Source organism: Protobothrops mucrosquamatus, unplaced genomic scaffold, assembly GCF_001527695.2.
Source record: "Protobothrops mucrosquamatus isolate PMUCROS unplaced genomic scaffold, P.Mucros_1.0 scaffold_77, whole genome shotgun sequence".
Taxonomy (NCBI): domain Eukaryota; kingdom Metazoa; phylum Chordata; class Lepidosauria; order Squamata; family Viperidae; genus Protobothrops; species Protobothrops mucrosquamatus.
The window spans coordinates 401,879-429,417 of NW_015386153.1; the positions used below are offsets into that span (position 1 = coordinate 401,879).

A 27,539-nucleotide genomic window follows, 5' to 3' on the forward strand; every position below is an offset into this window, starting at 1 on the left:
GGCCTGTTTCCCATGTCTTGATAGATGAAATTACTTAATCTTCAAATCCAAGAGAGACCTAATTCTCAATTCTAACAGGACAGTCAGAAACCATAAGAGACACAAGGTCCCTCAAAATAATTAGCCCCTATGCCTACTTGACAGCAGTAACCCTTGTTTTAATCCTATATGGTTAAGTTGTTTATGGACGCCTGTTTATGCATTTTTATTGTCACGTGCTTTGCATTATCTGATGCTTCATCAATTCCTATTAACCTCTTGTCTGCTAGCCACCCACCTGCTGTTTCACTCTGTTATTATGAACTAGCGTAAGCCATTGTTGCTTCTGCTGCTGTTTGTTTCCTTCTTCCACCTCTGTCTCCTTTTCTGCAGTGCAGTTTTTCTTCCACTTAATCATCCATAACAGATTGTGAGCTGCTTCTAGCAAGATGGTTTACAAGAACCTGACCCATTTAGAACATGGGTTAATTACACTTAGGTATAGTTGTTGTGATATATATTTGGCAAGAAGATGCATTTCTGCCCGTTAGCTCAAAAATGTGACCAAATTTAATGGCCTCAACGCCTTCTCCTTCACACTTCTTTTTTTCAGTCAAAGAATAAGAAACTAGCCAAGTTATGTGTGCTTTTAAGAAATGTGTTATGCATTTAGGCTTCCAACTCCAAATCACTATTTCTGAAGGAATTGCCTTTAAATCAGGAAGGAGGGAGGGAAAAAAGGGACAACTATATCTGAGTAACTGACTTGAGGATATTTTCTTGTGATAAATTAGCTTATCTGAATTTCATACTTGTCTGATATTACAGTAAATCAGTTAGTGAGCAGCATTTGATTCAACAGCAGAATTTTGTGGAATCCCTGACTACTGAAAGTGGTGTTTCTCCCTGGTTTTGTGAAGACAAGTTTGGCCTTTTTTTGCAAATTTTTCTTTATTAATTAAAAATAGAAAACGACAGTTGCTTGATTCATAATTGCAGAATTTGAACTGTGGCTTATACTAATATAATTATTGTAACTGCCCAAACTATTGTATGTGCCAAGAGGAAGGAAGGCTTTGGCAAGGTTGGGTGGTTAATGAGGAGGAGGAGAAAGGGGACAAGCTTGCATTATTTGCTGCACAAGGATCTCTTTGGAGTTTGTTTTGACCAAAATATGCAATAATAAAGTTGTTTGGGGATTCTGTTTGGCTGAATTGTAGCCTGGCCAGTGTGGCTCAGCTGAAGTGCTACACCTGTTTGTTTTGTACGTAGAACAAATACGTTTCCTGCTTCATTTGCACGTCGAAGTAAAACCTTGTCAAACAATGTATTAAATTGCATCAAATTGTGCAAATAGAAAAGCTTAGATGAGAGGTGCCTAAATTTGATAAATAGAAACATTTGAAATATTTCTTAAGGAAAGGCATAACTTAGAAATGTCTTCTGGCCCACCAAGACTCCTTAGATTTTGCTATAATTCCACAAGGAACTATAAACAATTATGCTGGTGCTATGAAATAATCAACTGTAGGATAAATGCAGAGAAAATAAAGCAACAGAAAACCAATGTGTATAATATCTAGAAAACCCATTCAAACGTATTCTGAAAACTCTATAACTCATCCTGGATATTATCCTTCAGTAGTAGGCAAAAAAGGTTGCAAATGCAAGGAAGAGGAATACTTTTTTCTTTTCTTATTGTTGTGAACATATCTGAAGAAGCTGTATGCATTTTTGATATATGTTTCTTTTTGGAGATTGTTTTCTTTAATGTCGCTTTATACTCTTTTAGAAAAGGCACAATTGTAGGCATTCTTATGCTGACATTTGATTCACCATGTCCTGTCAAGTTTACTTTCTAATAAATACATTGGTTGGAACAAAATAATGCATAACTTCTAGTTTTCCATATACTGTAGGTAGATAGTTTATTTTTTGTCCATTCATTTGGGAATAAAATTTTAAATTCCTGGATGCTATGAACTAGAAAGTCATAAACATCACTTAAAAATAAACTAATGTCTTCAGGTAGTTTCAAAGATAAAAGAATCATAAGTAATACATTAATTAAGAATGTTTATAAAGCCAATATATTATTCCCAATGAGTGTAAAAATGGAAATTGTTTTACACAAAGTATACTTCAGTGAACCTGTCAAATTGTGTAAGGAAAATTACCTTAGCTGAGATTATTGCTTTTTTCTTTATGTGGTGTAAAACTAAATTATCTAATACAGAAATTTGAAGATACAATGTCTAGGAAAACTTGCAGCAAATAGGTGATGATTAACATTCTTCTGGCTCTTTGCCAACCCACCTCTTTGTGTGCCCTTTGAAAATGTGGCTTCAGTTTTTTCTGCATGTAATCTGCCACCTTTATGTGACAATCTATGTAACTACACCTGAAGTTTCTTCCCAATTCTTCGGAAGTATGCTGAATTCTCCTCCAGCATAGAGCTGTGATTCTAGAGCTAAGCAGGTCTGTTGTCATATGTGTACAAAGTGGGCTTGGCTGTGATTGTAGACAGAGTTAGACAAAGTGTGTCGCATTCCCCTACACTTTAATTTTCATTTCAGATAAAGAATATTTAGTATCTGTGAACTGTACCATTTGTTTCTTTGCTTGCCTGTAGTTATTATTCATCAGCATACAATTTTAGGAAACATTACAGGAGAAGATTATTTAAACTGTGTAATTACACTTAACATTTTGGAGGGCTATTTTCTTCCATAGAAATGTTTAATATTTGAAATTTTTGTCTGCTTAGTTTCTGTTTCTCATCACCATGCTATGTGGCTCAGATTTCCCCAGGACCGCAAAGTTCAGGGAGCTGTCCAACAGGTCAGGAATAAGATTAGAATAGCATGCACGCTGTCCAGCTCAAAAATTGTGAACTGGGCAGCTGAGAAAGGCCAGGTTACAGCATTAGGTAAATAGGTTCTTAGTTAGCGCTTTTGCTGTTCTGTTTTCTGTTATACAGGTCCCTCATTCACAATAGGAATTGGCTGATATTTTTTCCTCACAACGACAGGAAGAAACCCTATCTTGCCAAAAAAAATTATGGAGATTTCTAATCTTAGCTTTGATTCAATCTACTTTTCTCTGAATTGGGGGCAGTACAAAGCAATGAAGCCCTATTTTCCAAAGGTCACTTGTCAAGGCTGAAATCTATATGTAACCAAACAAATGAAAGAAGAAACCAATGAGACCAGAGTCGTGGTTGCATATTCACAAATATGTGAAAAAGCGCAAATTTTAAATATTTCCACAATTTGTAAACATAACTGGATTACTGTAAAAAGGATTGCAGAAATGGTGGTGGTGGTGATACCTATTCCTCTATCCTCTGGGTGGCTTACAAATTCCAAATAAATAGATAAAACCATTAGAGATGAAATAAAATAGACAGCCCAGACTATAAGCAGCCACAACAATAAAAGCACAAAATGAGGCCCCACAAACTCATTAACACCCGGCCTGGGAAAAGAGCTAGGTTTTCAGGACTTTCTAGAATCCCAGGAAAGGGAGTGTTGACAGTGTTTAATTGAGGAGATCTGGAGCACACCAACTTGTCTTAAATGTACTAGGTTGACAGAAACAATTAGAGTTAGTCAGTCCTTCAGATAACCAGGTTCTCTGCAGTTCAGGGCTTAGAAGTAACAGTCATCACCTTGAATTGTACCCAGAAGCAAACCATTGCAGCTTACATGGCAGCAGCAACACATGGGCATAATGAGAAAGGCCTGTTACTGGTCCCACTGCTGCATTTTGAACCAGTTGTAGCTTCCAGATGGTCTTCAAAGGCAACTCAATGTATAGTTAGTTCATTGCAATAGTCCTATCATGAGGTGACCAGGGCATGAGTGCTTGTCTGAAGAACTTCCTGATTGAGTAAGGAGTGCAACTGCAATGCAACATGGACCTGTGCAAAGGCCCTAATGGCCAAAATTGCTACCCATTCTTTGAGCCAGGAAGAGCCCCAAGTTGTGTACCAGTTGTGAATGGGGAAGTGCAACCCCATCCAAGATAAACATGAACGCTTCCTCTGAAACCCAGCAAGTTCCTTTAGTCACCTGGGGTAGATGATCCTGTCAGGCAAGTACCATAAGTGAACTGGAAGACAGCCAAAGAGTGATCTGTCCTTGGCTGTAGACTAATGGGTATGTCCTCCAAAACCAAATCATACTGCAACTGCCCCAAGATAAAAACAAGAACTAATGTGCAACCCTCAGCATGTGTTGGGCCCTCAATTTGGGATAAGTCTATGTTGCCATGGTGACCATGGATTTTTGAGTATCATAAGGGGGGGGGCGATTAAAGTCCCCAAGGACTCCACCAACAACCCAGCAACATAATTTAACAGTTCAAGTAGGGATGATACTACACAGCAAGGAATCCCAATTATCCCTAAAGGCCCAATTTCAGCAAGAGGATCTCATTTCTGCTTATCTGTGGAGAGGACCTCAACAACTCACTGGTGACAATAGCTATCTTTTCCCCAAGATATCAGCTGATGTAAAACCTGAAACCAGCAGGGCATATTTCTGAGAGAAATCTTATCTGGGAGAGTAAAGCTATCATAGATTAACAATTGTTATGGATGTTGCCACCAGTATTAGAGACAATAAGTTTCAGTTACAATGGAGCATATCTAACTAATCGTGTTCTCATAAATATCAGATTGAGCCATTGTAGTACAGAATACTGGGTGGCACGGACCTTCTGGTAGGATATTGTGCAACTATTTTTATATCTTTACAGACAAAACAGCAAAATGAATCGGCAATGGGAAAGAAGTATGAACAATAAATAAACTTCTTCAATGTAAAAAAGATACATTCAACTTGGATGTGTCAAAATATACAGGAAAGATCGGAAGAACCATGCAATTAATTCTATGCACTAAAAAATGCTTGGGATTTGTAGTTTATCCACAGAAACTTTCTGTCAAGTGGCAAGGTACTTCTGAGGTGACTTCAGGAATAATTTGTGAAATGAAACAGTCTTCTGTTCAAAAAGGCAGGAAAAAACGTCTCGCTGAGCATGTTCAGATGCTGTTTCAGATCCCAGCTGCAGCAAAAGGTTATGGGTGAAATTCATACTATATTTGGGAAATATTTGTTAGTTTCTAGTGCTTTCTAAAAACCCCATTTAAAAGACAAAATGTTTTATGGAAGAATTCTGCCAAGTTGTGTCTAGATGCTTATGATTTTTAAAGTAAATATATTCCTTTCTTTCTCCCAGCGGTGGCTGCTGACAATTCGCTCAGGTTATTATCTGATGTAGCCCAAGCTGTGAAAGGCTGCGGTACTATAACATGGATAGATTGCGGGTACGTAATATAATGCTTTTCATTTTCCCACCTACTGAAAACAGTTATGTCTAAACTAAAGTTTTAGTATTTTTATGTGAATTCTCCAGACTTAACTACTAGTCTTTGACAATTGTATTCAGCATTATCTGCATGGATGTCAAAAAATCTGTATTGTGGTTTCCAAAAACAATGAAGGTCACAGCACAAAAGTGTCTTATATTAGAATGCCATGTCTACCATCTTGCCTTTATAACCTCTTACATGATCCCACTCCCACCCCCATGCCACAGATTACATTTACATGTAGATTGTTCACATGGAAGAACTTAAGAGCCATTTTGAATCAGATTAAGTGGCTAATCAGATATCTATGAGAAGAAATTCAGTGTAGCTTCAAGTTGCAATAAAGATTATTATCATCCTTGTTCTATGTCTCAGACACTTTAACTAGTCTGAACGTGAAGGTGTGGGATCGGGATTTACTGCTAAATGCTTGTCTGGGGAACTTCACTACCTTTTGTTATTAAATACTTACATGTAAGCGCTGACTGAGAAGTTTTGAGATTTTGGAGTGGCCCGTCATCAATAAGTGGAAATGTATTTCTATTTCTACTTAAAATGTTATAAGACTGTGGTGATGGAATACCAGTGCTTGGCAACTTCAGTAGAATGCTTAGATCAGCTTAATTAAGGCTCAATCCAGTTAAAGGAGAGGTCAGTACTTTATATCATATGACAAGACTGAATCTGTCCAGAGAGAGTTGAACTTTCTCTGAAGAATCAGCTATATAGCCTGGATGTTCTTAAAACAGGAATGCAATTTTGGGAGGTCAAAGCTCACATTTAGCCTTTGAATTGTGTGCTGGGGGTTACAGTGAAAATGTAATTTTCATTCAGATTCAATTTGATTTAATTTACAATTCTTTGTCACTCATTATAATTTGGGAACGACTTTTGGTTACATGAAAATCTTAAGAGGTCCAGAAGATTGAAGAAAGGTCCTCGCCCTAGTTCCCGCCAACCTAGCAGTTCAAAAGCAAGTAGATAAATAGGTACCACTTTGATGAGAAAGTAACAGCGCTCTGTGATATCATGCTGGCCACATGACTGCGGAAATGTCTTCAGACAACGCTGGCTCAATGGCTTTGAAACAATGATGAGCACCACCCCCTGTAATTGGCAAGCAGAGTAATATCCTCAGGGATTCCTTTTTTTTTTACCTGGGATTAAGATTATGACTATCTATGTGTCTTTCAATCCCTTCAATCCATCCTTGGAAACTCTTAATGAATCAATTGTTTCCCTAATTTCTGAATCTAGTAGTGTAGCAATCAAAATTTTTGGGGAGGGAGGGAGTTTCCAGTCTCTGAAAAGCTCTCTTCCCCTGGAATGTTCTCTCATGTTTCTAATTTTCAGTGCCACCTAATAACTATTCTGGTCTCCCAGACAATGTTGTGCAGTTTAAATACTTTAAATACGTATTTAATTACTTATTTAAATACTTATTTAATGTAATAGTTGCTTTAGTTCTGCTAAGGCCTTTTAACTTTTGTGCCTGATGGTGCTTTTAATCTTGATATTTGTATTCTTTTGAGTCGATATGTGAGGTTTTTTAAATGTATTATTAGTCTCTGTGTTAAATTTGTGCTATGCACTACAGAAAATAATTTATGTTAAGAGGCATTAAATAAATTAAATAAAAATTAACCTTTGTCCAAATGACATTAAATGGGAAGTATTTGGCGGGTTCTCTGTGATCCGTGCTCATTGCAGCATTTGATGGTTTGTGCCGCTAATCAAATGTCATTGCATGCCCGTCAGCAAAATCACTGTCTTATATTTCTACTTGTAACTTGAGACTAAAACCTTCAGAGGAGATGTAGCTGGATCTCGGAAACTACTAATATTCTTCCAAAATAAATTAAATGAATAGAGTTTGTTTCTGCTATTGCTGCTTTTCAGGTTGTGTCCTAGTAAATACAAAAAACATCCAAATTAAATGGGGGACTGACTCTTTCTTTCTTTCTTTCTTTCTTTCTTTCTTTCTTTCTTTCTTTCTTTCTTTCTTTCTTTCTTTCTTTCTTTCTTTCTTTCTTTCTTTCTCTTTCTCTCTCTCTCTGTATGTGTGTGTGTGTGTGTGTGTGTAAAAATATAAAGAAATTTGGGCTAGAATTGGTGGTTTCCTATTGGAAGCAATTTCCCAGAATACTGTTGGATGGAAAGCTCCGTGCTCAAATTGATTCATTTTGTGCGCATGCATAATTTCCCACAATTTGGAATTCTTCATTCTGTCCAAGTTTATCAAGCCTGTTGCAGACTATAGACACCTCTGGATTGGCTCCCCCTCCCTTACAAAATTGCTTCAGAGAGATTTCTTCCATTGCAAGCTCACCCTGTAACTCCACGGTAGATTACACAGAAGTTTGGGGGAAGGGTATTTTTGTGCAGGCTTGACTTGTTTGACAAATATTGACAAGAAGCAGTTTGCTTGACAGCTGTGTTCTCTGCCGCTCATAATTTTTATTTTTTGGGTGTTTTCATATTATGGTATTGAAAAAGATTTCTGAAAGGGAGAAAAAGCCTCTTCTGGAATGTGGGTATTGGCAAAGCTGTCAGCCGTGCTGTGCCGGGGCTTCTGCTTTCTGCTCTTCCTGCAGCGATAACAGCTTTGCCTTTTATGGAATTGGCCATATTTTGTTTCTTACAGTTAATATTCTACTTCTGTCTGGAGAGGAAAGCAATATTGTGCCTGCTACTATCAGATTTCATTATTCTGTTCCCTCACTGTTGATCCTAGCATTCTTCAGTTCTTCAATATAACAATCTATTGTTATATTCTTACTCCTTAGTTATTGTTACTAAATAACAGTAAGCACTAATTAATTTTGCTTACATTGTGCATTTCTCAGATTTTATTTTACAAATTTCTCTTTCTGCCATTTCACAAACTAGGACAATTGCTCTACCATTCCTTTCTTAAATTATTTAAGCATGGTTTACCTGAGTAACGTGGGGCTGCTCAACTAGGTGGCAACACTTAACTGACTAACTAATCTCAAAAAAGTGAAGTTAGGCCTGGCCGGGAGAAAACTAAGAAAGTGGGTTATAAGCTATATTGGGAAGTTAAAAAAAAACCCCTCAAACGATGGCAGTGGTAAAACTTTTCAATATTGCCAAAAGCTTACAGTGGGGTGGCCCTGAAGTTACTAGGAGCCTACTTCAATTCTGCAGACTCTTTAATGCATGACCAGCTGCATGAATTTTATCCACGCTGGCCACTTTTCCTTCATGGTTTCCTTCAGAATGTTTTCAAAATTCTGAAGAATGTAACAACAAAAGAACTGGGACAAAAAGGTTCGACAAACTGTACTCCAGTGATACAGATAGTCCTCAACTTACAAAAGTTCGTTTAGTGACTGTTCGAAGTTACAACGTCCCTGAAAAAAGTGACTTATGCCCATTTCTCACACTTATAACTATTGTAGCATCCCCAGGGTCATGTCATTTACATTCGGTTGCTTGACAACTGACTCACATTTATGATGGTTGCAGTTTCCCAGAGTCATGTGATCCCCTTTTGCGACCTTCTAACAAGCAAAATCAATGGGGAAACCAGATTCAGTTAACAAACATGTTACTAATTTAGCAACTGCATTTAACAAATGCAGTGATTCATTTAACAAATGTGGCCAAAAAGTCATAAAATGGGTCAAAACTCACTTAGCAAATTTCTCACTTAACATCATAAATTTTGGGCTCAATTGTAGTTGTAAGTTGAGGACTACCTGTACTCCATTTTGGTGGGAAGGTAACAGTGTTCCATGCGCCTCAGCGTATAGCTATGCCGGCCATATGACCATGGAAATGTCTTCAGACAATGTTGGCTCTCTCAGCTAAGAAACAGAGATGAGTACCACCTTCCTGTTCCAGTCAGACATGGCTAGAAAGGGGAAATCTTTACCTTTATTCAAGTTATATATTTGCTGCAACACACACATGTTCAAGAAATAATAGAAGCAATAACCAAAGATGCTTTTTCATGAGGCAACTGGACTTCCTTTTCTTTGAAGACGTTTTGCTTCTCAACCAAGAAGCTTCTTCAGCTCTGACTGGATGGTGGGGAATAAAAGGATTTATATTCCTTGCAGACAGCTGGTTATTTGCATTCTTTTAGAGAGTCATTGAGGCCACTTGGAGATTTATCTGTTGTCAGGGTCACCTGAGTAGTGCAAACGGGTGTGGAGCCTTCTTGGAACTGTTGAAAGGACTGTGTTGTAGACTGTCCAAAAGGTGGACTTTGATGAAGTTTATGAAATGGTGCAGATCTGTACATTGGGGAAACAAAACAACCACTTCATAAACACATGGCAGAACATAGGAGAACAAACCCATCAGGACAAGATTCAGCAGTCCATCTGCATTTAAAAGACAAAGGCCACTTCTTTAGAAGGCAGCAAAGCCCACATTTTGCACAGAGAAGACCACTGGTTTGAAAGAGAGGTCAAAGAGGTCATCTATGTCAAAACTGAACAGCCCTCTCTCAATAGAGGGGGAGGGATATGACACCATCTATCTCTAGTCTACAACACAGTCCTTTCGACAGTTCCAAGAAGGTCACTACTCAGGTGACCTTGACGACACAGATAAACTACTCTCTGAAAGAATGCAAATGACCAGCTGTCTGCAAGGAATATAAATCCTTCCATTCCCCACCTTCCAATCAGAGCTGAAGAAGCTTCTTTGATGAGAAGCGAAACATCTTCAAAGAAAAGCAAGAAAGTCCAGTTGCCTCGTGAAAAAGCATCTTGGGACAACTATGACCTGGATGACTGACAATCTCCATAGACGCAATAGTTATAAGTTGTTTTTCCTTCTTTCAATTTTCAACAAAAATATTTTATGGCAAATGCTAACTTCTATTTCTGTTAAAGCCTTTCTCCTGAATAAACAGTTGGAAAGTTAAAGCCTTGTCATATTATGCCTGACCTGGAGAACAGGCAACAAGAAAGCACTGTAAATGTAACTGCTGAATCAATATTCAATGTCTCCTGTCACAAAGAGAATGAGGTTATCTCCTCTTGGAAGCTACATGATAAGCGCTTTCTGAAATGTCTTTTGCCTGACTTTGTATGGATAGATTTGTCCAGATTTGCATGAGATTTGAGAGATAAGAAACTGAGATTGTGGCTAATTTTATTTATTTACTTTTTGCACCCATGCCATCATAGGATATCCCTGAAAAAGATGCCAATTTTTCTGGAGTAGGGAATAGCATTATTTGTAAAACAATTCAGGTGATCCTCACTTAATGATCATCTTTGAAGTTATAATGCCATTCGAATGGTATTTATAACTGGACCTCATAGTTAACAATGATTGCAGCATCCTCACAGTCACATGAGCACAATCCAGGCAACCGACCCACAATTATGATGTCACAACATCCCATGGTCATGTGATCGCCATTTGTCATCTTCACATTGTGAGTCCATTGAGCAAAGCTAGTAGGGATGCCGCAGGAGGTCACAAATGGCAACCACATGACATTGTGCTTAATAATAGCATTTAATTTGTGTAATTGAAAGTGCTGGAACTGCACATTGTACTTTATGTCCATGTTACTTAGTGATGAAAATTCCTGTCCCATTTACTGTTGTTAAATGAGGACTACTTGTATCAAAAATTTTCTTTGAAAACTGTCTATATTTTATCAATTAATTATGTGCCATCAAGTCAATGCTATTCTTAGTGATCACATAAATAGATTTTCTCCACGATGATCCATTCCTACCATAGTCCTTTACTTCTTCCAATGTTGTACTCATCACCATTATTACTTAGTCCATTCATTTTAGAGTCCATTCATTTTCTAGTTTTTCTCTTCTTGTCTTTCTTTCCACCTTTTCCAGCATCATACTGTTCTCTTGAGTGCTGTGTCTTTGCATAATCTGCCCAACATAGGATAATTTGAGCCTAATCATTTGTGATTCAAGTGAAAAGCCTGGGTTTTGTTCAAAGATTCATTGGTTTGTTTTCTTGGCAGACCACAGTATTCTTAGGAGTTTTCTCCAACACCAAATTTCAATAAAGGAGAATATTTGTAGCTCAGGGCTGAAATGAGGGGTCCTTGGTGCTCTTGGTTGTTTTCATTACCCAAATGAGGTAACATCATCAGTGCTAGGCTACCACTAATGATGTTACCTAGTTTGGGTAATGAAAACATCTGCAAGAAAACAACCAAGCTTAGAGAGCACCAAGAACCCCTAATTTCAAGTGTGTCAATATTTTTTTATGTCCCACTTCTCCAATTTTCAGTTCTATAAAGTCACAGGATACCGTTGCCATTTTCAGATTACATATCTCAAAAATAATGGTGGAAGAAGTAAAGATAAGAGCAATAAAAATTATGGGCTAGAATAATCCTCATATATGTGGGATTGTTTTATTTTATGAAAAAGTAAATAAGTGTGTAGAGGCTTCTGAAACTGTACATAATGTGGAGAAAATGGACAGGAAGATTGTTTTCTTTCAAACTAGTAAACTCAACCATGGGTAGTCATGCACCAGGTCCCTTTCCTTAAATATGCCATCTTGCAAGTCCTAACAAGCATAGTTTTTCCTTCCTTCCTTCCTTCCTTCCTTCCTTCCTTCCTTCCTTCCTTCCTTCCTTCCTTCCTTCCTTCCTTCCTTCCTTCCTTCCTTCCTTCCCTCCCTCCCTCCCTCCCTCCCTCCCTCCCTTCCTTCCTTCCTTCCTTCCAAACACCCTCCCCCTGTGTTCCAACCAGCCCCTGTCCTTCTGGATGTTATTTAGGACCTAGCACCCTGGGGTAGGATGAGAGCAGGATGTTGAATCAGAAAAGTGTGATAGTAGCACCAGGGTTTTTTTTTTAATTTATCATTGGTGGTTTTATATTGTTGTAAGCTACTTGGAGTTGTTTTAGAATGGGCAGCTATATGGATGTTTTAAATAAAATAAGCCACACTCAACTAGCTAATACAATTGCACAACATACAAAAGGAAGTGTTCTATGAAGTCCATTAGGGTTGAGCAGCTTATAAATTCAAATAAATAAATTAATATAAATAAATAGCATCTAACATGAATCGTGGCATATGTTACCAAAAGATGAAATTGTGGTCAGATTAAAGGGGCATAGACCACTTCATAGAAGATAAAGTTATATAATGGCTTCTAATAGCGAATCCTAATGTATACCTATGGAGATATTTTTTGACTCAATATCATCGCTCAACCCGATTGCCAATGGGAAAAATAATGCTAAATATTCTGAGTAAAATAAATGGCAGTTTGTGATATTTCATTTTATTTGGGAATGGGGTTGGAGGTATTTCTTTGGGGTCCAGCGGATGCCGTAGCACTCAGCTGCTCAATTGCAAAGTATTGTCAGTAGCAGTATGCCTTTGATTGCCACCTGTCAAAAGAAAAGGCTTCTGGGCTTTAAAAAAATTACAGTGTTCATGATCCTTTTGAAATTCTAATCAACTGAAAGTTGATTGGCAACTTTGAAAAATGGAATGTTGGGCCAAATGTCTCCTTTATCCTGGTACTGTTTTTACAGTTTTTTGAAAGAGGATTATGGTGTCAATAAGCTAGAACAGGGGTCTCCAGACATGGCAACTTTATGACTTGTCGACTTCAACTCTCAGAATTCCTCAGCCAGCATGGATGGCTGAAGAATTCTAGTAGTTTAAATCCACAAATCTTAAAGTTGCCAAGTTTGGAGACCCTTGGGCTAAAGTTATGGCCTATTTGGGAAGCTATCTTTCTATCCCTAAGGAAAGTGAAGACATTCACAATAAATAAAATAAAATAATAAAATAAAATAAATCCAAACTAACCATTCATGAGCTTGTTTGTACTGCCTAGAGAAATGTTTTGAATGTTATAGATGGCAGACTGTCCAGGTTACAAAGCCCCTATGCGTGCAAGACTTTTAATGTCAAGTGCCCAAGGGCACTTAATGTTGGTTGAGCAATATGCTCTCATGCGTAAAAGAGAAGTCAGTGGCAGCGCAGCGAAGTGGGGCTTTTTTCAACAGGGGTGCCCTTCTTTCCTTTCCACCAGGGAGAGATTAGAAGGGCTGTTTCTTCCTTTAGGTTTTGTCATTTGCTTTTGATTTCAAGAAGGCTTTTACGTTCGATAATGAACTGGATCTCTCTTTTTCTGATTCTGTTTTGTTTCATAGCAAGTTGTTAGCATTTCTAGAAAAAGCAATAAAATATAAGCCTCATAAAGCGTAACCAGTGTTACTAGATGGTGATCTGCCTTTTCATCCCTTCCCAAATTTGAGATTTTGGGGTTTTAGTTGGTGATACTGAAATAGCATGGCATTATTAAGTTCATTTGAGGTAAAAGTACCTTTTTTCCTCCAGAGAATTGTCAAAGAAACACATGTTTAAAAGTGGCCAGTTTCCTTCTTTCCCTTCTCCACAATGCCAGAGGGAGAATTTTGCATAATTAAGACAAAGTAGGTTCCGTTAAAAAAAAACAAAAGACCCACAACTGATGTGACAGATATGCTTTCATTTTATTGCGATTTCCTCATATTTTAATTAGAGAACTCTTGTCCAGGGATCTGATGTAGAATGATTAGCAGAACAGATGTTAGCATTTTAATAACTTCTAATGAGATTCAGGATATCTACTGTTTGTGGCTTGTCAATTTTGAGAGAGATGGGTATATTTTGCTCAAAATAGACAAGATTTTATGCACAAATTAATATTATGAGCCAAAGGCTAAATATTAGGGCTGGCAATACAATTACTGTAATCATTGTAGTTCCATAAATTTTTATGTATTTTATGCTCTGTATATATATATATACATGGTTAGCAAACAGTTAACAAAAATCCATAAAACCAAGCAAGGAAATCTGTTAAATGCACTCAAATCAATCAGTTCCTATCTTCAGTTGGACTTCTTTCCAATTTATGGAAAGTTTTTATTTCTTATGCTTTGTTATTATTGTAATGCTTTTGTTTTGGGAAACTTGTTTTAGTGAGACTTCTATTATAATAAAGGTTTTATATAAAAGACATTATACAAACCAGATGACAAGTTTTTAAACCATGCTATTACAATGCATGTTTTGCTTTCCAGCCATTGAAGATGGTAAAGTTTTTATCTATGTGTTCATTATACAAGTAGTCCTCAACTTAAAACCATACTTGAGTCCGGAGTTATGTTGCAAGTCATGACAGCCATTAAGCGGGTCACCACATGACCACACCCAATTTTATGATCTTTTTTTGCAGTGAACGTTAAATTAATGCCATGATCTTTAAGTGAACCTATTTTCACCAATACTAGAAACCAGAAGTAAATGCCAAAAACAGGCAAAAAACACCAAAAATTGCAATGACATGATTGTGGGACTCTGCTAACGGTTGTAAATGAGAGTCAGTAAACTATCAGATGGAATGGTAGCAGCTTTTCTGACTAACAAAGTTTATTAAAAGGCAAATGCCTTTTAAAAGAACTACCAAGCTACTCTCTATAGAAACACTTCTGGCTTCTGAAGTCTGTTTTTCTTTGCATTTTGTATAGAACATTTACCTGTCCTTCTGGAAGTTTCTAGGGACAAGTTTGCTCACAGAAAAAGTATATTCTTTTAAGCTCCACGAGCACAGTAAATCATTTCACCAAACCAGGCAAAACACATCACAATAAAATGTAACTGATTTGATTTCCCCAATCAGGGCAGAGATAATCCTGCAGTTAGGAAGCTGTTGTATTTCCCTTCAATAAATATAGATGGTAAAGCATTTGAACTTAGTCACAGAGAAGGCTGTATGATGATACCTTCATGTTTTTTTTATGGGTGTCTTAACTACAGCCCTTGGATTTCCTGCATGTCTTACATATACTGTAAATACTAATGATGCCCAGCCATTCTGAGCTTCAAAGCCCACAAAATTTCAGCCAAATGCTGCTGTCTGTGAATTATAATTAAGCCACTTTCAGATTCATACAAAATTGAACTGGTAAGTTGTAACTTGTGCTAGTTATGAATAGGACCAATTTTAAAAAGTGGAAAAGTATTTGCTCCTCTTTGTACTACTTATTTGAAACTGTGGAAGACATGGTTTAGGACAAAAAAGGAAACCAGTGGTTTAAAAAAAAAAAATCAAGGCTCTGTTTGCAGAAAAAAATTCTTCCCCAAAGCATTGCTTAGTTAAGGAAATGATTGCTTGGTAATGTCAAAAAAAGATTATAATTCATGAGGAAGAATACTTAAACTCAATCTGATAATGTAGAATGGATCAAAATCTTTTAACAATGGATGCATTGAGGGATATTTATGAACAGTGGACTCAGAAGTTAGTTTTAAAGATCCCTGCTATAATTGATAGACTAAACGATGTTACGGAAGAGATACAAGTTTTGCTGGACAAGACTGAAGTTGATTCAATGTACACTTAAAAATGACAGGCTAGGACAGGCATGTCAAACTTGCGATGTCATGTGATGTCGCGCAATGTATCACGACTTTTTCCCATTGCTGACAATGGGGTGGGCGCGGTTTCGGCATGACGCATCTGGCCCGCAGGCCGGCAGTTTGACATACCTGAGCTAGGAGAATGATATAGAAAAAGATAAAATATTGAATATTCAGATGACACTGACTGATGATTTGATAACTAAAAAGGACATATGAATAATAATAGACCAGAAAAATGTCTTGGATAACATTTCTATATTGGATGTTATCAGCAATTTTGTGAAAGGAGATAAAAAAAATGAAAAGAAACCAACTGTTGGGACACTATTTGAAGGAACTAAAGATCGTTGGAAGTAAGGGCAAGGAATATAAGATTGGTTTATTTGACTAAGGTTAAAATAGATAAGTTACTATTTCTGGAAATCTTTAAAGGATTTTTCTGACAAGAATTAGATAATGATGTATCTAATTCTTCTGACAAGAATTAGATAATGATGTATTTGTTTATACCTAAGCGTTATAGTGGAAAGAGTTTACTTGCTGTATTTTAAATATATATGATTAAGGTTAAAACCTTAATATAATCTTTAATGGACTTTTACTGAATAGATTTGAAAAATGAGGTTTGAATGGCTTATGTAATTAATGATAGTTATGAGATGTAAATGTAAAAGGAATGAATTCATCTGTTTTTATAATAGATAGGTTGTTATTTTTGGTAACCCTTAATGGACTTTTTCTAATTAGGATGGATTATGAGGTTTTAAAGACATGTTTATAGAGAATGAGGTAAGATACCACAGGAAGAGATTATTGGTTGTATTTTAAGAGATTAAAATCTCTTTAAGCTATTAAAGTTGTTTGCTGGAACAAAGGGGTAAGTTATTTCTTTTTAATTTTTTCTTTTCTTTTTGCACTTTTTCTTTTTTATATTCTGTTTTTTATCTGTACAATGTAATCTTTATTAAAATTATTATTAAAAATACTTGGATTCTATTATCTCGTTTGTTATACACATGTGGCTTTTTTCTATTATGTTTGGGCTTCCAGCAAACTTGCTAATAGTCAGAGGTTATGGGAATTGTAATCTAAAATACTCAGAGAGCATAGATTCTGTAAATCTATGGTTATGAGTTGCACTATTTAACTAGTTAAGTACTGAGATATTATATAGAAGAAAATAATAAGATGGGGAAAATATCTTCTTGCTTTGTTTCATAAATTGTACTAGGTATAGAGAATATCTTAAATATTTTGTGTGTTAATATTTAGAGCTTTATTAAAGATTCCGTTTTTCTCCCTGCAATTTGTTTTTACATGCATGTAAAATTGTACCTCTTTATTTTTAAATATCCACATTGTCGATCTCTTTACCTTAAACACTATAATAATAATAACAATAATAATGCTAATAATAATATAATAATTATTATTAACAACAACAACAACAATAATAATAATAATAGTTGGAAGGTACCTTGGAAGTCATCTAGTACAACTCCCTGCTCAGGCAGGAAACCCTATACCAGTGGTGGCGAACCTATGGCACGCGTGTCAGAGGCAGCACTCAGAGCCCTCTCTGTGGGCACGCACACCGTTGCCCCAGCAGAGTTCGCCAGAGTAGCGAGCACGTGGCATTTGGAAGCAACAGGGCAGGAAGTGAGCGAGCAAGCAGCGTTGGCCCCCTGGGGATGCCCCAGAGATGGTGAGGGACTGGCCTCCACCACCCTGGCCCCGACCACGCTCACCCAGTCTGCCGTGGCCACTGCAGCCATACCCACCCAGTGGGCCACGCCCCCACACCCCCCCTGAGGGCACCACAATGCTGATGCAGCCCTGGCACTTTGTGATAAATAAGTGGGTTTTGGGTTGCAGTTTGGGCACTCTGTCTCTAAAAGGTTTGCCATCACTGCCTTATATCATTTCAGACAAATCACTGAAAGTGATGGTATACTTTCTCTGTCATAAGTATTTTTTTTTTAATTTTAATATGCTAGAATCTGTGGTAGGAAAGTTGAGATTTCCTTACATTATTGTAGGAGAAGAAGAGGCAGAGCGTGGGAGTGGAGTTAAGAGAGTATTCAGTCTGGAGTCATTCCATTCACACAAGCAATCCAAGTCCAGTCCCCTTTGAATTCGGTTCACTCTTATCTAGCACCAATTTGCTACATTGTTAGTTGATTAACAATGTGTATAGGCTTGAGCAATAAATCTTCTGAACTAGAATTTAATGTGTGATCCTGATTCCTTACACCTGACAATTAGTCTGAAATAACTAAAAATATTAATCTAAAATTGGGCAGCATTTTCTTCTGAAAAGACATCCATCTTCAAAAAGAGATGGCTACTTATAATCATACAAGTGCGGTATTGGAATGTGCCATTGTTTCTAATCTCCTTATCAGGGTAGGAATCCAAATAAAAGTAGTCCAGATACATTACTGAATAGCCTTCATCTGAACAACCCCTTAAAGGGGCCCCCACTAGATCTCTGGGGATAATTGGTTTCAGGGTCATGCAGGTAATCCTTGCTTACAAACTACCTTGATTACTAATTATTCAAGTTTATGATGCTGAAAAAGAGTTTTGTGACCAGTCCTCAAATTTACTATTGTTGTAGCATCCCTTGATCATATGATCGCCATTTTGATCTTCACACCTAGCTTTCGACATGCAGAGTTTATTGCAGAATGTGGAAGTAAAATCGCAAATCGCAGTTACCTGATGTCTCACTTAATGAGCCTGGGGATTTAACTTAACAATTGAATGGAAAGCCCATCACAGTCACATGATTTTCTGCTTCTTGGCTGCAGTACTTAGCAATGGATTTGCCAGTCTCAGTTGTACTCATTAGTGAGGACTATCTGTATTGCTTCAATTCTGATAAACCATAAACTAATAGTAAACCACTAGGCCACTTTTTTCTAACTTACAGTCAGAATTGGGCTTCCTCAGTTTAAAATCCATTGTTCCATGTCCTGCACTCTTGAATGAGAGAAAAAAAATTGAGAAGGGAGCAGGTCTTTGAAGAATGCTACCGTAATCTCCTATTCCGCTCGTGTTTTTCAAAGCAGTGGGTTTGCTTAATGACCATAGGTTTAATTAACAACCACCACATAAAAGTTCATAAAATGAGATCAGTCATGTGGGTGTCCTGCTTACAATCATAATACATTATTAGAAAAGGAATGTTTTAACAATGAAAGGCCACATAAGTCAGACGGGTTAGACTAGACCACCTCCAAGATCACTTCCAATTCTGTATTCTGGGCAGGCCCTTTTATAGTTGTAAGTTGAGGATTTCTGTAGACTTATATTCAGTTTGTATTTGTATTCAATTCAATATTTCACCAGTATGATTACCATCCAGTACTAGTACCTAGTCGGGTATCATGCATTTTATACTTTTTATTTTTGTTGTTGTTTTCTGTATGAAGGATTTTATACATGTCTCTCTTAAATTCCGCTTTGTGACTTTTAGCCTATTTAATTTATCAAGGTCACCCCACCAAAACTGGCAGGGAAATCTATTGCATATAAATAGGCAGCAAATCTTACAATCACTCACACTAATGATGTTACCTAGTTGGATAATGAAATATCTGCAACTCCGTAGTTCAATCCTTAGGTGGAACTGTCAAAATCATTTTGAATTGTATTTCTTGTAGAATATTAGCCAATTTTACCTAATTTTATGTCATCTGCAAATTTGATAAACATTCTACCACCTCTTCATTCAAAGCATCAATGAAAATATTACAGTAGAAATCCCAAGGCTGATACTGCACCTGTTTGACACCTTTGTCCAATTTGTTGGGCAGCCATTGCTGAACATCTTAAGAATAGTTTTCCAGCCACTTACGGATCTAATTATCAGGCTATTCAGCTCACAGTTAGCTAGGTTGTTAAGCAGTGTGTGATGAGGTACAAAGACTTCGCTGAAATCAAGTTAGATCGTGACTATTGCATTTCACAATCTATTAAAATAATGAGATATAATTGATCTGGCAAGGTTTGTTCTTGACAAATCCATTCTGATATCTAGTAATTATCCCAAGATGCTTAGAGAATGATCTTGCGATCTGCTCTAGAAAATTCCAAAGTATTACTATCAGACTGAAAGGTCTATTGTTTGATGAAACTTCTGCTTCTCCTTTTCTGTTTTTCAGTCATGTGGTATTTCATCCTGTCTTCAAGATCTGTCAGAAGTGTAAGGGTTCAGACAGTAAAGCCCTGTTAATAGCATCCCTCATTAACCTTGGCTCATTCTGACCTTTTGCTTTCCTGACATTAGCTCTGTAATTCTGGATTATCTGTCTACTCTTCCATTGTAGCTTCCTGCTCTTTTTTTCAGCCTTGAAAGTTGGAGAACTTTAATTCTCAAAAAAGAACCGACTATTTGAAATGGTTTCAGTCTTGAAGTACAATAAACATTTTTTACTTGCCATGGCCTTTTTGAGTTTCTGCAACGTACTGTCAATTGCTTACTATGCTCACCAAAGTACATTTGCCTGGCATGTTACTTTATAATTTATTACCCTTTTAGTTAAGCCAGAATTCAGTGTTGGAATTTACTAGGATTCGTAATGAAGGTTTTAATGCTGAATTTGTAGATAAGAAAAGCAGGATTTAAAAAAATATATTCAAAAGTTTACATTGAGAGATGTGTTACTCTAATGGTAGGAGCACAAAGTGTTTCAGAGAAGGCAGTTTATGATTATTTTCTCAACAGAAGCTGGTTTATCTGAGGGGCATGCTTGAGTTTAATTTTACTAAAGAAATGTATTCCAGTTGTTTGTTCATTTATCTGTCTGAAAATAAAGTACAAATATCTCTTATTAAAGTTAGTAGAGTTCAATATACTGAGGTATTTAGATTCAGGATTTTAAATTCTGCTTTTCTTATTTTTATAAATAACTCAAGATGGTGAACATATCTAGTATTCCTTCCTCCTCCTCTAATGTCCTCCACAAGAGCAACCCTGTGAGATGGGCCAAGCTGAGAGAGAGTAACTGTCCAAAGTTACCCAGCTGGTGTTCGTGTCTAAGGCAGAACTAGAACTCAGTCTCCTGGTTTCAAGCCTGGTGCTTTAACCACTAGACCAAACTGTTATTTGATTTCAGTGAGAAATTTCACCACACCTGCTTTTCACTTGCTCTTATTTCTGAAATACAGAAATACAAGATAATACAATTTCATAAATATATGAAACTGGGAAAGTCAAGAAATGTTGCAAAGCAAAATGTAGTTATTTCTTTTTTGTGTACTTAGACTTTACTATAGATTAAGCAAAAAAGAAAAAAAATCACATCTTCATAGTTTTTCTTGTTTATCTTCCTTGTCCTCTCACCTGTATAATCTTTTGTCTGTCAACATTTCTTCGTCAAATGATTTTTACATGTGTTTCGTATCATCACACTGAGATCCAAAGCTTGGTAGCATGGAGATGACTCATGGATTTGAGACTGTTTTTTTTTTCCTTCCTATTCCTCATGGAATCTTTTTATTTATTGGTTGGGTCTTGTGTTAAAAATCAGGTCTAGATTTTATTGACATGTGTAAGAGCAGAAGCTGGTAAATGAGAATCCACAATTTTCAGGTCAATGTCTCCAGCTTTCAAGGCTGAGAAAAGAACAGCGAGAGGTCCATTGACTCAAAAGAGTGGGAGGAAAAGGTCTAAACTCTGTGGTTTTCTTTCCTACACACATATGCATACAGACACCCACACTCACACAGAGAGAGAGAGTGTGTGTGTGTGTGTGTGTGTGTGTGTTTCTGTGTTCTACAGAAGACAGATCATACATATGACTTAATTTGTCTGCAGTAAAAGCAATTGACCTAGCAGTATCAAGCTACATGGTTTCTGCTGCTTCTGAATTTAAGTTTCTGAATACTTTATTGCCAAGCTTGGTGAAGTCTGACAACATGGAAGCAAGAGACCATTATTATATTGAGGATGCTCATTGCTCTTTGGCAAGGAAAAGCCTTGCAAGCTGTCCTGGCAGCTCCTGAGTGTCATTCCCTCTCTCCCCCCACCCACCTTCAAATTAAGGTTGTCTCAGGGGATTGCAACAGTTCTGGAATAATTTGCCTATAAGGCTCCATACAAATTTGATTTATTACCACTTCCATTAGTGGCAGCTGCCATTGTACAATTAGGAAGCAATCATAAGCATACCAAAGGCGTCTCTGCAGCTAGAGCAGGAACTGATATATTTTTAATGTGGCTAGCACAATTCTGTGTCTTCTGTTTTATACATGTCCTGCAATTACAGGGGTTGTAAGAATGTAGAAGATAATCATGTCAGTCTTTTCAAAGAACTTGTTCTGGCAGATTATTTTAAGTTTTAAGAGAAAAAAGTTCAATGGTCTATCATTTAAGGCAATAGTCTCTAAATGTATTTCCAAGCAACATAAAACCAGCCTCTGCTAGCTTATTAAACAGGTATTGAACTGCAGGAAAGGGTTGTGCTTGAATGAGCTATATGGTGTGCTTGTACTCTCTTTTGCAGAGCCAAATAAATGGGTTTAATCAACAAAACACTGCTACTTAAATTCCCAGTGAAATTGCCAGTTTACTGGATAGTGGAATAATGAATGCTGAGTTAACGGCTGTTGATCTCCTCCTCCTCCTCCTCCTCCTCCTCCTCCTCCTCCTCCTAACAATTGCAACAAAGACTTGATGTGGTGCTGCTTCAAGGACTTCCTAAGGCTTTCTGGGCACGCTCAGAAGCTCCTTCTTCCAGGATAAAAAGCAAAGCACTTCCAGATATGTGAAGAGCTTGAGAAGTCCTCAAAATAGCTACAGTATGTTGAATCTTGATGTAGCTGCTTCATGGTTTCAAGTGGTGAGGAAGGGCCTTGTCAGATAATTTCTATAGTATCATAGTTATGGCCTCAAGAATACAGAATACGAGTTTCAAGCCCTACACACCTGGGCATATCCAAGAACTGCACTAACTTCAGTAAGGGATCTTTAATAACTTAAATGTATATACAGGTAATCCTTGATTTATACCTGGTCACTTAGCGACCAACACTCAAAAAAGGAACTTACTACCTGGATTTGAAGTTCTGACGTCCATCCCTGCTACCCTCCACTGTCACATGGCTGCATTTTGGGTATTGGACAGCTGGCCCACATTTTTGGCTGTTTGCAACAACCTGCAATTATTAGGGTGGTTTTCCAGGAAACTGGGTTTGCAAACTATGGGTTTGCTTAAGGACTCTGGTATTTGCTTAGCAACCACCATGTTCACTTAACAATCCACATGAAAATGATCATAACACTGAGCACAGTCACACAATCTGTTTTACAACTATCACGACTTATGACTGAAATTGTGTGTTCAATTACGGTTGTAAGTTGAGGACTACCTGTACAAAAATTTGGTAATTACAAAGAGAATTGCTTAACTTCATTTGTAGTATGGTTCTCTGAATAATTCTTGGATTTCCTTCCATTTTGTTGGGCTGAGTTGCCTTTTATAAGATGAGCTGCAACAGAGTTTACTTCTGATAATGTTACCTACTTGGGTAATGAAACATCTGCAAAAAGAAACAACCAAGCTGAGAAAAAAAATCATCATGTGATTATGTCTCCTCTCCCTTCCATTATTTTCCCAGTCTCCTACAATCTTTCACATCCAGCTTCTTTGGCATTTTCCTTCCACCTGTGGCCTTTGCTTGAAAACGGCTTTTTCTTGGGAATCTTGTAGTATTTTTTGTTATATTAGTAATAGGGAGGCTCTGAGAACGGGGTCCTTTCCTACTTAGCGTCTGTTGCATTAAAAACAGTGATGGAATCCTTTTGGTTTACCTAGCTGGAGCACTTGTATAATTTTCCTTCCTTACACTGAATTCTTGGAATCAGAAACCCCTCAGGGATTTCATTCACTCCCGTGCTATTTTTGAAGAACCCCTGCAAGATGTACTTGGATCCCAAGACATTTGTATAAATAAAGATGAAGTTGAGTCTGGTGATTTGCTTTTAAAGCATGCCAGATGCTTGTTTTAAAAAAGTTAAATAATATTTTTTCTTAAAAAGGACATAGAATCTATCAGGCATCAAAGGTATGTGTCTGTGCTTTTATTTACCCTGCCTTTTAAAATTATTATTTATAGCCCTAAGAATGAATGGAGATTACCTTTATAATGAGTTTTCTCTATACGCGCTGAAGTCTACCTGGAAAAGAAAGGAGGAAAGAAGTGGAATCCACATCATTTCAGTCAGTTACTTGACCTCATTTTCAGACCTGCACTGCTTTGATGTCTCTGTTAACCCTTTCTAAAAGCTACCTGCATTTTTCTAGTGCAACTATGCAGAAAAGTGGTATTTGAAAGGAAAGAGTTTTTATAGACTCTGTAAAGGGCCACCTCCTCTCTCCTGCATGGATGTTCTTAGCCAAAAAGCTTTCATAGTCTTCCTTATCCTCTCCATAGTATGAGAGAGAGGAGCTTGTTGTGAAGCTGAAGCTGGCTGAAATCCAAAAGCATTCTCAGAGCAGAGAACAGAATGTCGGCTTGTATTTCATTGTGATTCAAAATAAAAGGGGGAGGCACTCACCAAATATTCCCTGGAAGAGAAGCTTGGTAAGATAGCTTTTTTTCCTAGCATTGCAGTGAAATTAATAAAAGAATACCAAAAGAATTGTTGTTGTTTCATTGCAGCCTCACTTCTTTGTCCAGCTTAAATACTCTCCCAGTGGACCTGGGGACGGAACATTTATGAAATGAGAAGATAAATACCATAGTGTGTAGTTTCTTCTTTTCCCTCTGTCAAACACAGTCCTCTCTTAGTCCTTGATGCTTTGGTTTTTAAATCTTTACCCGTTGCAATACATTTGCTGCAAGTTCATTCAGAGTCTAAGCAACAGCACATTGTCTGAATACAAAAGTACATGTACACTCATGTCTCGCAAACACCTCTAACATCATCACAAACATTTCTCATACAGGTAGTTCTCAAGTTATAATGGCAAAATTGGGACTAGAATTTCTGTAACTAAGCAATGACAAAGTGTCATGAAGTGTGGCTATATCGCTTAGCAATGGCAATCTCTACTGTCCCATTTGCCATAATTAACTGAATCATAACAGTTGCCACGCAAGCACATCCTTGTTACTTCTCACCAGCTTCCCACATCCAAAGTCAATGGGGAAGCCAGCAGGAAATTGCAAGTCTCAAGTGGTTAGTAAGCAGGCTGGCAAGCAGGTAAGTGGGCTACTGCCTGATGGGGGAGAGTGTGAGTGGTACATAGGTAGCTGAAGCTGCACAGTGCAACTGCAGCTTGGCTTGGGTGGTTGTTTCCAGGTGAGTGAGTGAGTGAGTGAGTGAGTGAGTGAGTGAGTGAGTGAGTGAAGGGTACAAGAGAGATATGGGGAGGCTCAGGAAGGATGCACAAAGGTGTATGAGGGTACACAGGTGGGAGAGACTACCCTCAGTGATTGCAACCTCCTCTCCCTCTGGCTTCTCCATTGATTTTCTGGGGAAACTGGCAGGGAAGTTATAAATGGCAATCATAGTGATCCCAGAGTGCTGTAACTGGGCATAACTGCAAGCAGGGTCCCAAGAGCCCAGATTGTGATCATGTGCTGAGACAAACAGAACTCCAAGAACTGATTGTAACTACATTTGTTCAGAACTGTTGTAATTTCAAATGGTCCCTGAATGAATGGTCATAATTTGAGGATTACCTGTACCATATATCTGTAAATATATCAAGCTTCACACATTTCGTCTTAACATCAAACCATTCACTAACATTTGTTCTCACACTTGCGTTACTATCATCATATATTGCTGTTATTACATTTGGCAACCAGCTTTCAATACAACGTTTGCAGAAAATATTCCATGTTCTCTAAATCAACAAATGTACTTTCTTTCTCATATTCATACATTTCTTGGTGATCTGCCAAAAACCTAAGCATGGTTATTGAAATGCAGAGGAAGAATCTGAAAGGAAAAGGTTTGTTTTATCCTCCCTAAATTTCCATATATTTTCTCTTAAGTTCCTTTGGTTGTGATTAGTAATAGTAACATCCAAGCATCCATGAACAGTAGGACAAGAACTACTGGGGTGTTATAAATACTTGTGCAAGTGCCAAAGGAATAATTCTGTGGATGAAAGATTCTTTTGAATACAAAATACAAAAGGATACATTTTGGAACTGGTCCAGTAAATGGACATATTTTTGCCATTTCTATCTATAAGTAAAACAGAAATTGGTTTTTGGCCAATTAGCATGTATGATTCTTGATTTTTCACTGCACGTTCAGAGTATTTCTTAGACTCTTTACATTTTTATTTGAGATGCAGGATAAAATGACTTTTACAACTCTCTACCCATTGCTTTAATGAAATAGTATCCTAGTGGACATGGGAACACAAATTGTTTGAACTTAAATGGTACGTGCAATTACGTATGATTTATTTTTCTCCTTTCCTTTTTTTTAAACAATAGTCATAATCAGATGAAAACAGAAAAGATCTATATTCTGCCCTGAGAGCAAATATCTAATTTTGGATAGGGATGCTTTTGATCAAGAAAAGTAGCCAAAGGAGGAAATGTTTCTATATAGCTAGTCTCTTACTTATGGACAGGTTACGTTCCAAGAGGCTGTTTATATGTATTTTGTTCATAAGTCCAAGTATAAAAAATCATACAGAATACAGTTTTCATCTTACACAAGTTAAGTTACACTTAATCGATCACAGGCTTACCCTAGGCTTCGTGTCTTCCAAGAAGCAACGAGAACCTTGGCTTTCTAGTTCTCCTGACTCACGAAGGGCCACATGAGGTGGTGTCTTCCTGGTTGTGGTGAGAGCCCGACTTCAGGTCCAGAGGACCTCTCCTGCGTTGATCTGCAGCTTTGGTTGCTGGCACTGGGTGAACCAATTGTGCCATGGGCTGTTGGGTTCCTTGTTGAGAAAGGGCTGCTATCAAGACAACTGTCCACTCCACATGACCCATGGACAGAGACATGAGATGCATGCTGGTCAGTCTTGACCCTACAAGCAGCAGTGGGAAGACCTACACTTCTCCATTTTCCACAGGGATAAGTGGGTGTGCGCTCAGTGGTAAAAGGCCCCTGGCATCAGGTCCCCATGACCTGTAGTACCCTGCTTCCCTGAGCTCTCCAGACAAATGTGTGGTTCAGCTTTTTTTTTTCCTTCTCCACTGGATTAAGCATCCTTCTGGGTCAGCATTCAGGCAGAGTGGACTCCTCCCAAACTCAGCAATCCTGTGGGTGCTTTGATTCTCTTTTAGGTAGGTCCATGCCTGTCGCTGCTCCACTTGGCCGAGGCATTTTGTTGTCCCCATGTCCTCAGTTGTGAGGTACAGTCATTCTTCTTGAAGGAAGATTCATTACATGCTATAAACCAGGGGTGTCAAACTGCCGACGGGTGGGCCGGATGAGTCATGGCGAAACTGCGCCCACCCGATTGCCGGCAATAGAAAAAAAGTCGCGATATGTCGCGACACATCACGTGACGTTGCGAGTTTGACACCCCTGCTGTAAACTAACCCTTTCCTGCCTTCTCTCACCTTCCAGGACCTTCTGGGTTAAAGTTGTGGACAGGTTTGTTCCTATTGGTGAAAGTTGCTAAATTGAACGTTTGTATGTAGGGGACTTTCTGTACTTAATTTCATGCAGGGAGTTTTCAGTTTACTCCAGATTTCCAACATGGATATGCATGACTGGTTTTAGTTGTTTTGTGGCCAAATCAAGTTGTGAATATACTTTAATTTGGAGTCTTGAAAAACACAATTCACA

At 37.7% G+C, this 27,539-nt stretch overlaps 1 protein-coding gene across 1 annotated transcript in view; it reads left to right on the forward strand.

Moving 5' to 3' along the window:
• PDIA5 (protein disulfide isomerase family A member 5) overlaps nucleotides 1-27,539 on the forward strand; it is a 285,081-nt gene that overhangs the window by 122,640 nt on the left and 134,902 nt on the right. Inside the window, exon 4 of the mRNA XM_015813977.1 lies at nucleotides 5,224-5,311. Coding sequence (XP_015669463.1) covers nucleotides 5,224-5,311 — 88 coding nt within the window. The remainder of the gene's footprint in view (nucleotides 1-5,223; nucleotides 5,312-27,539) is intronic.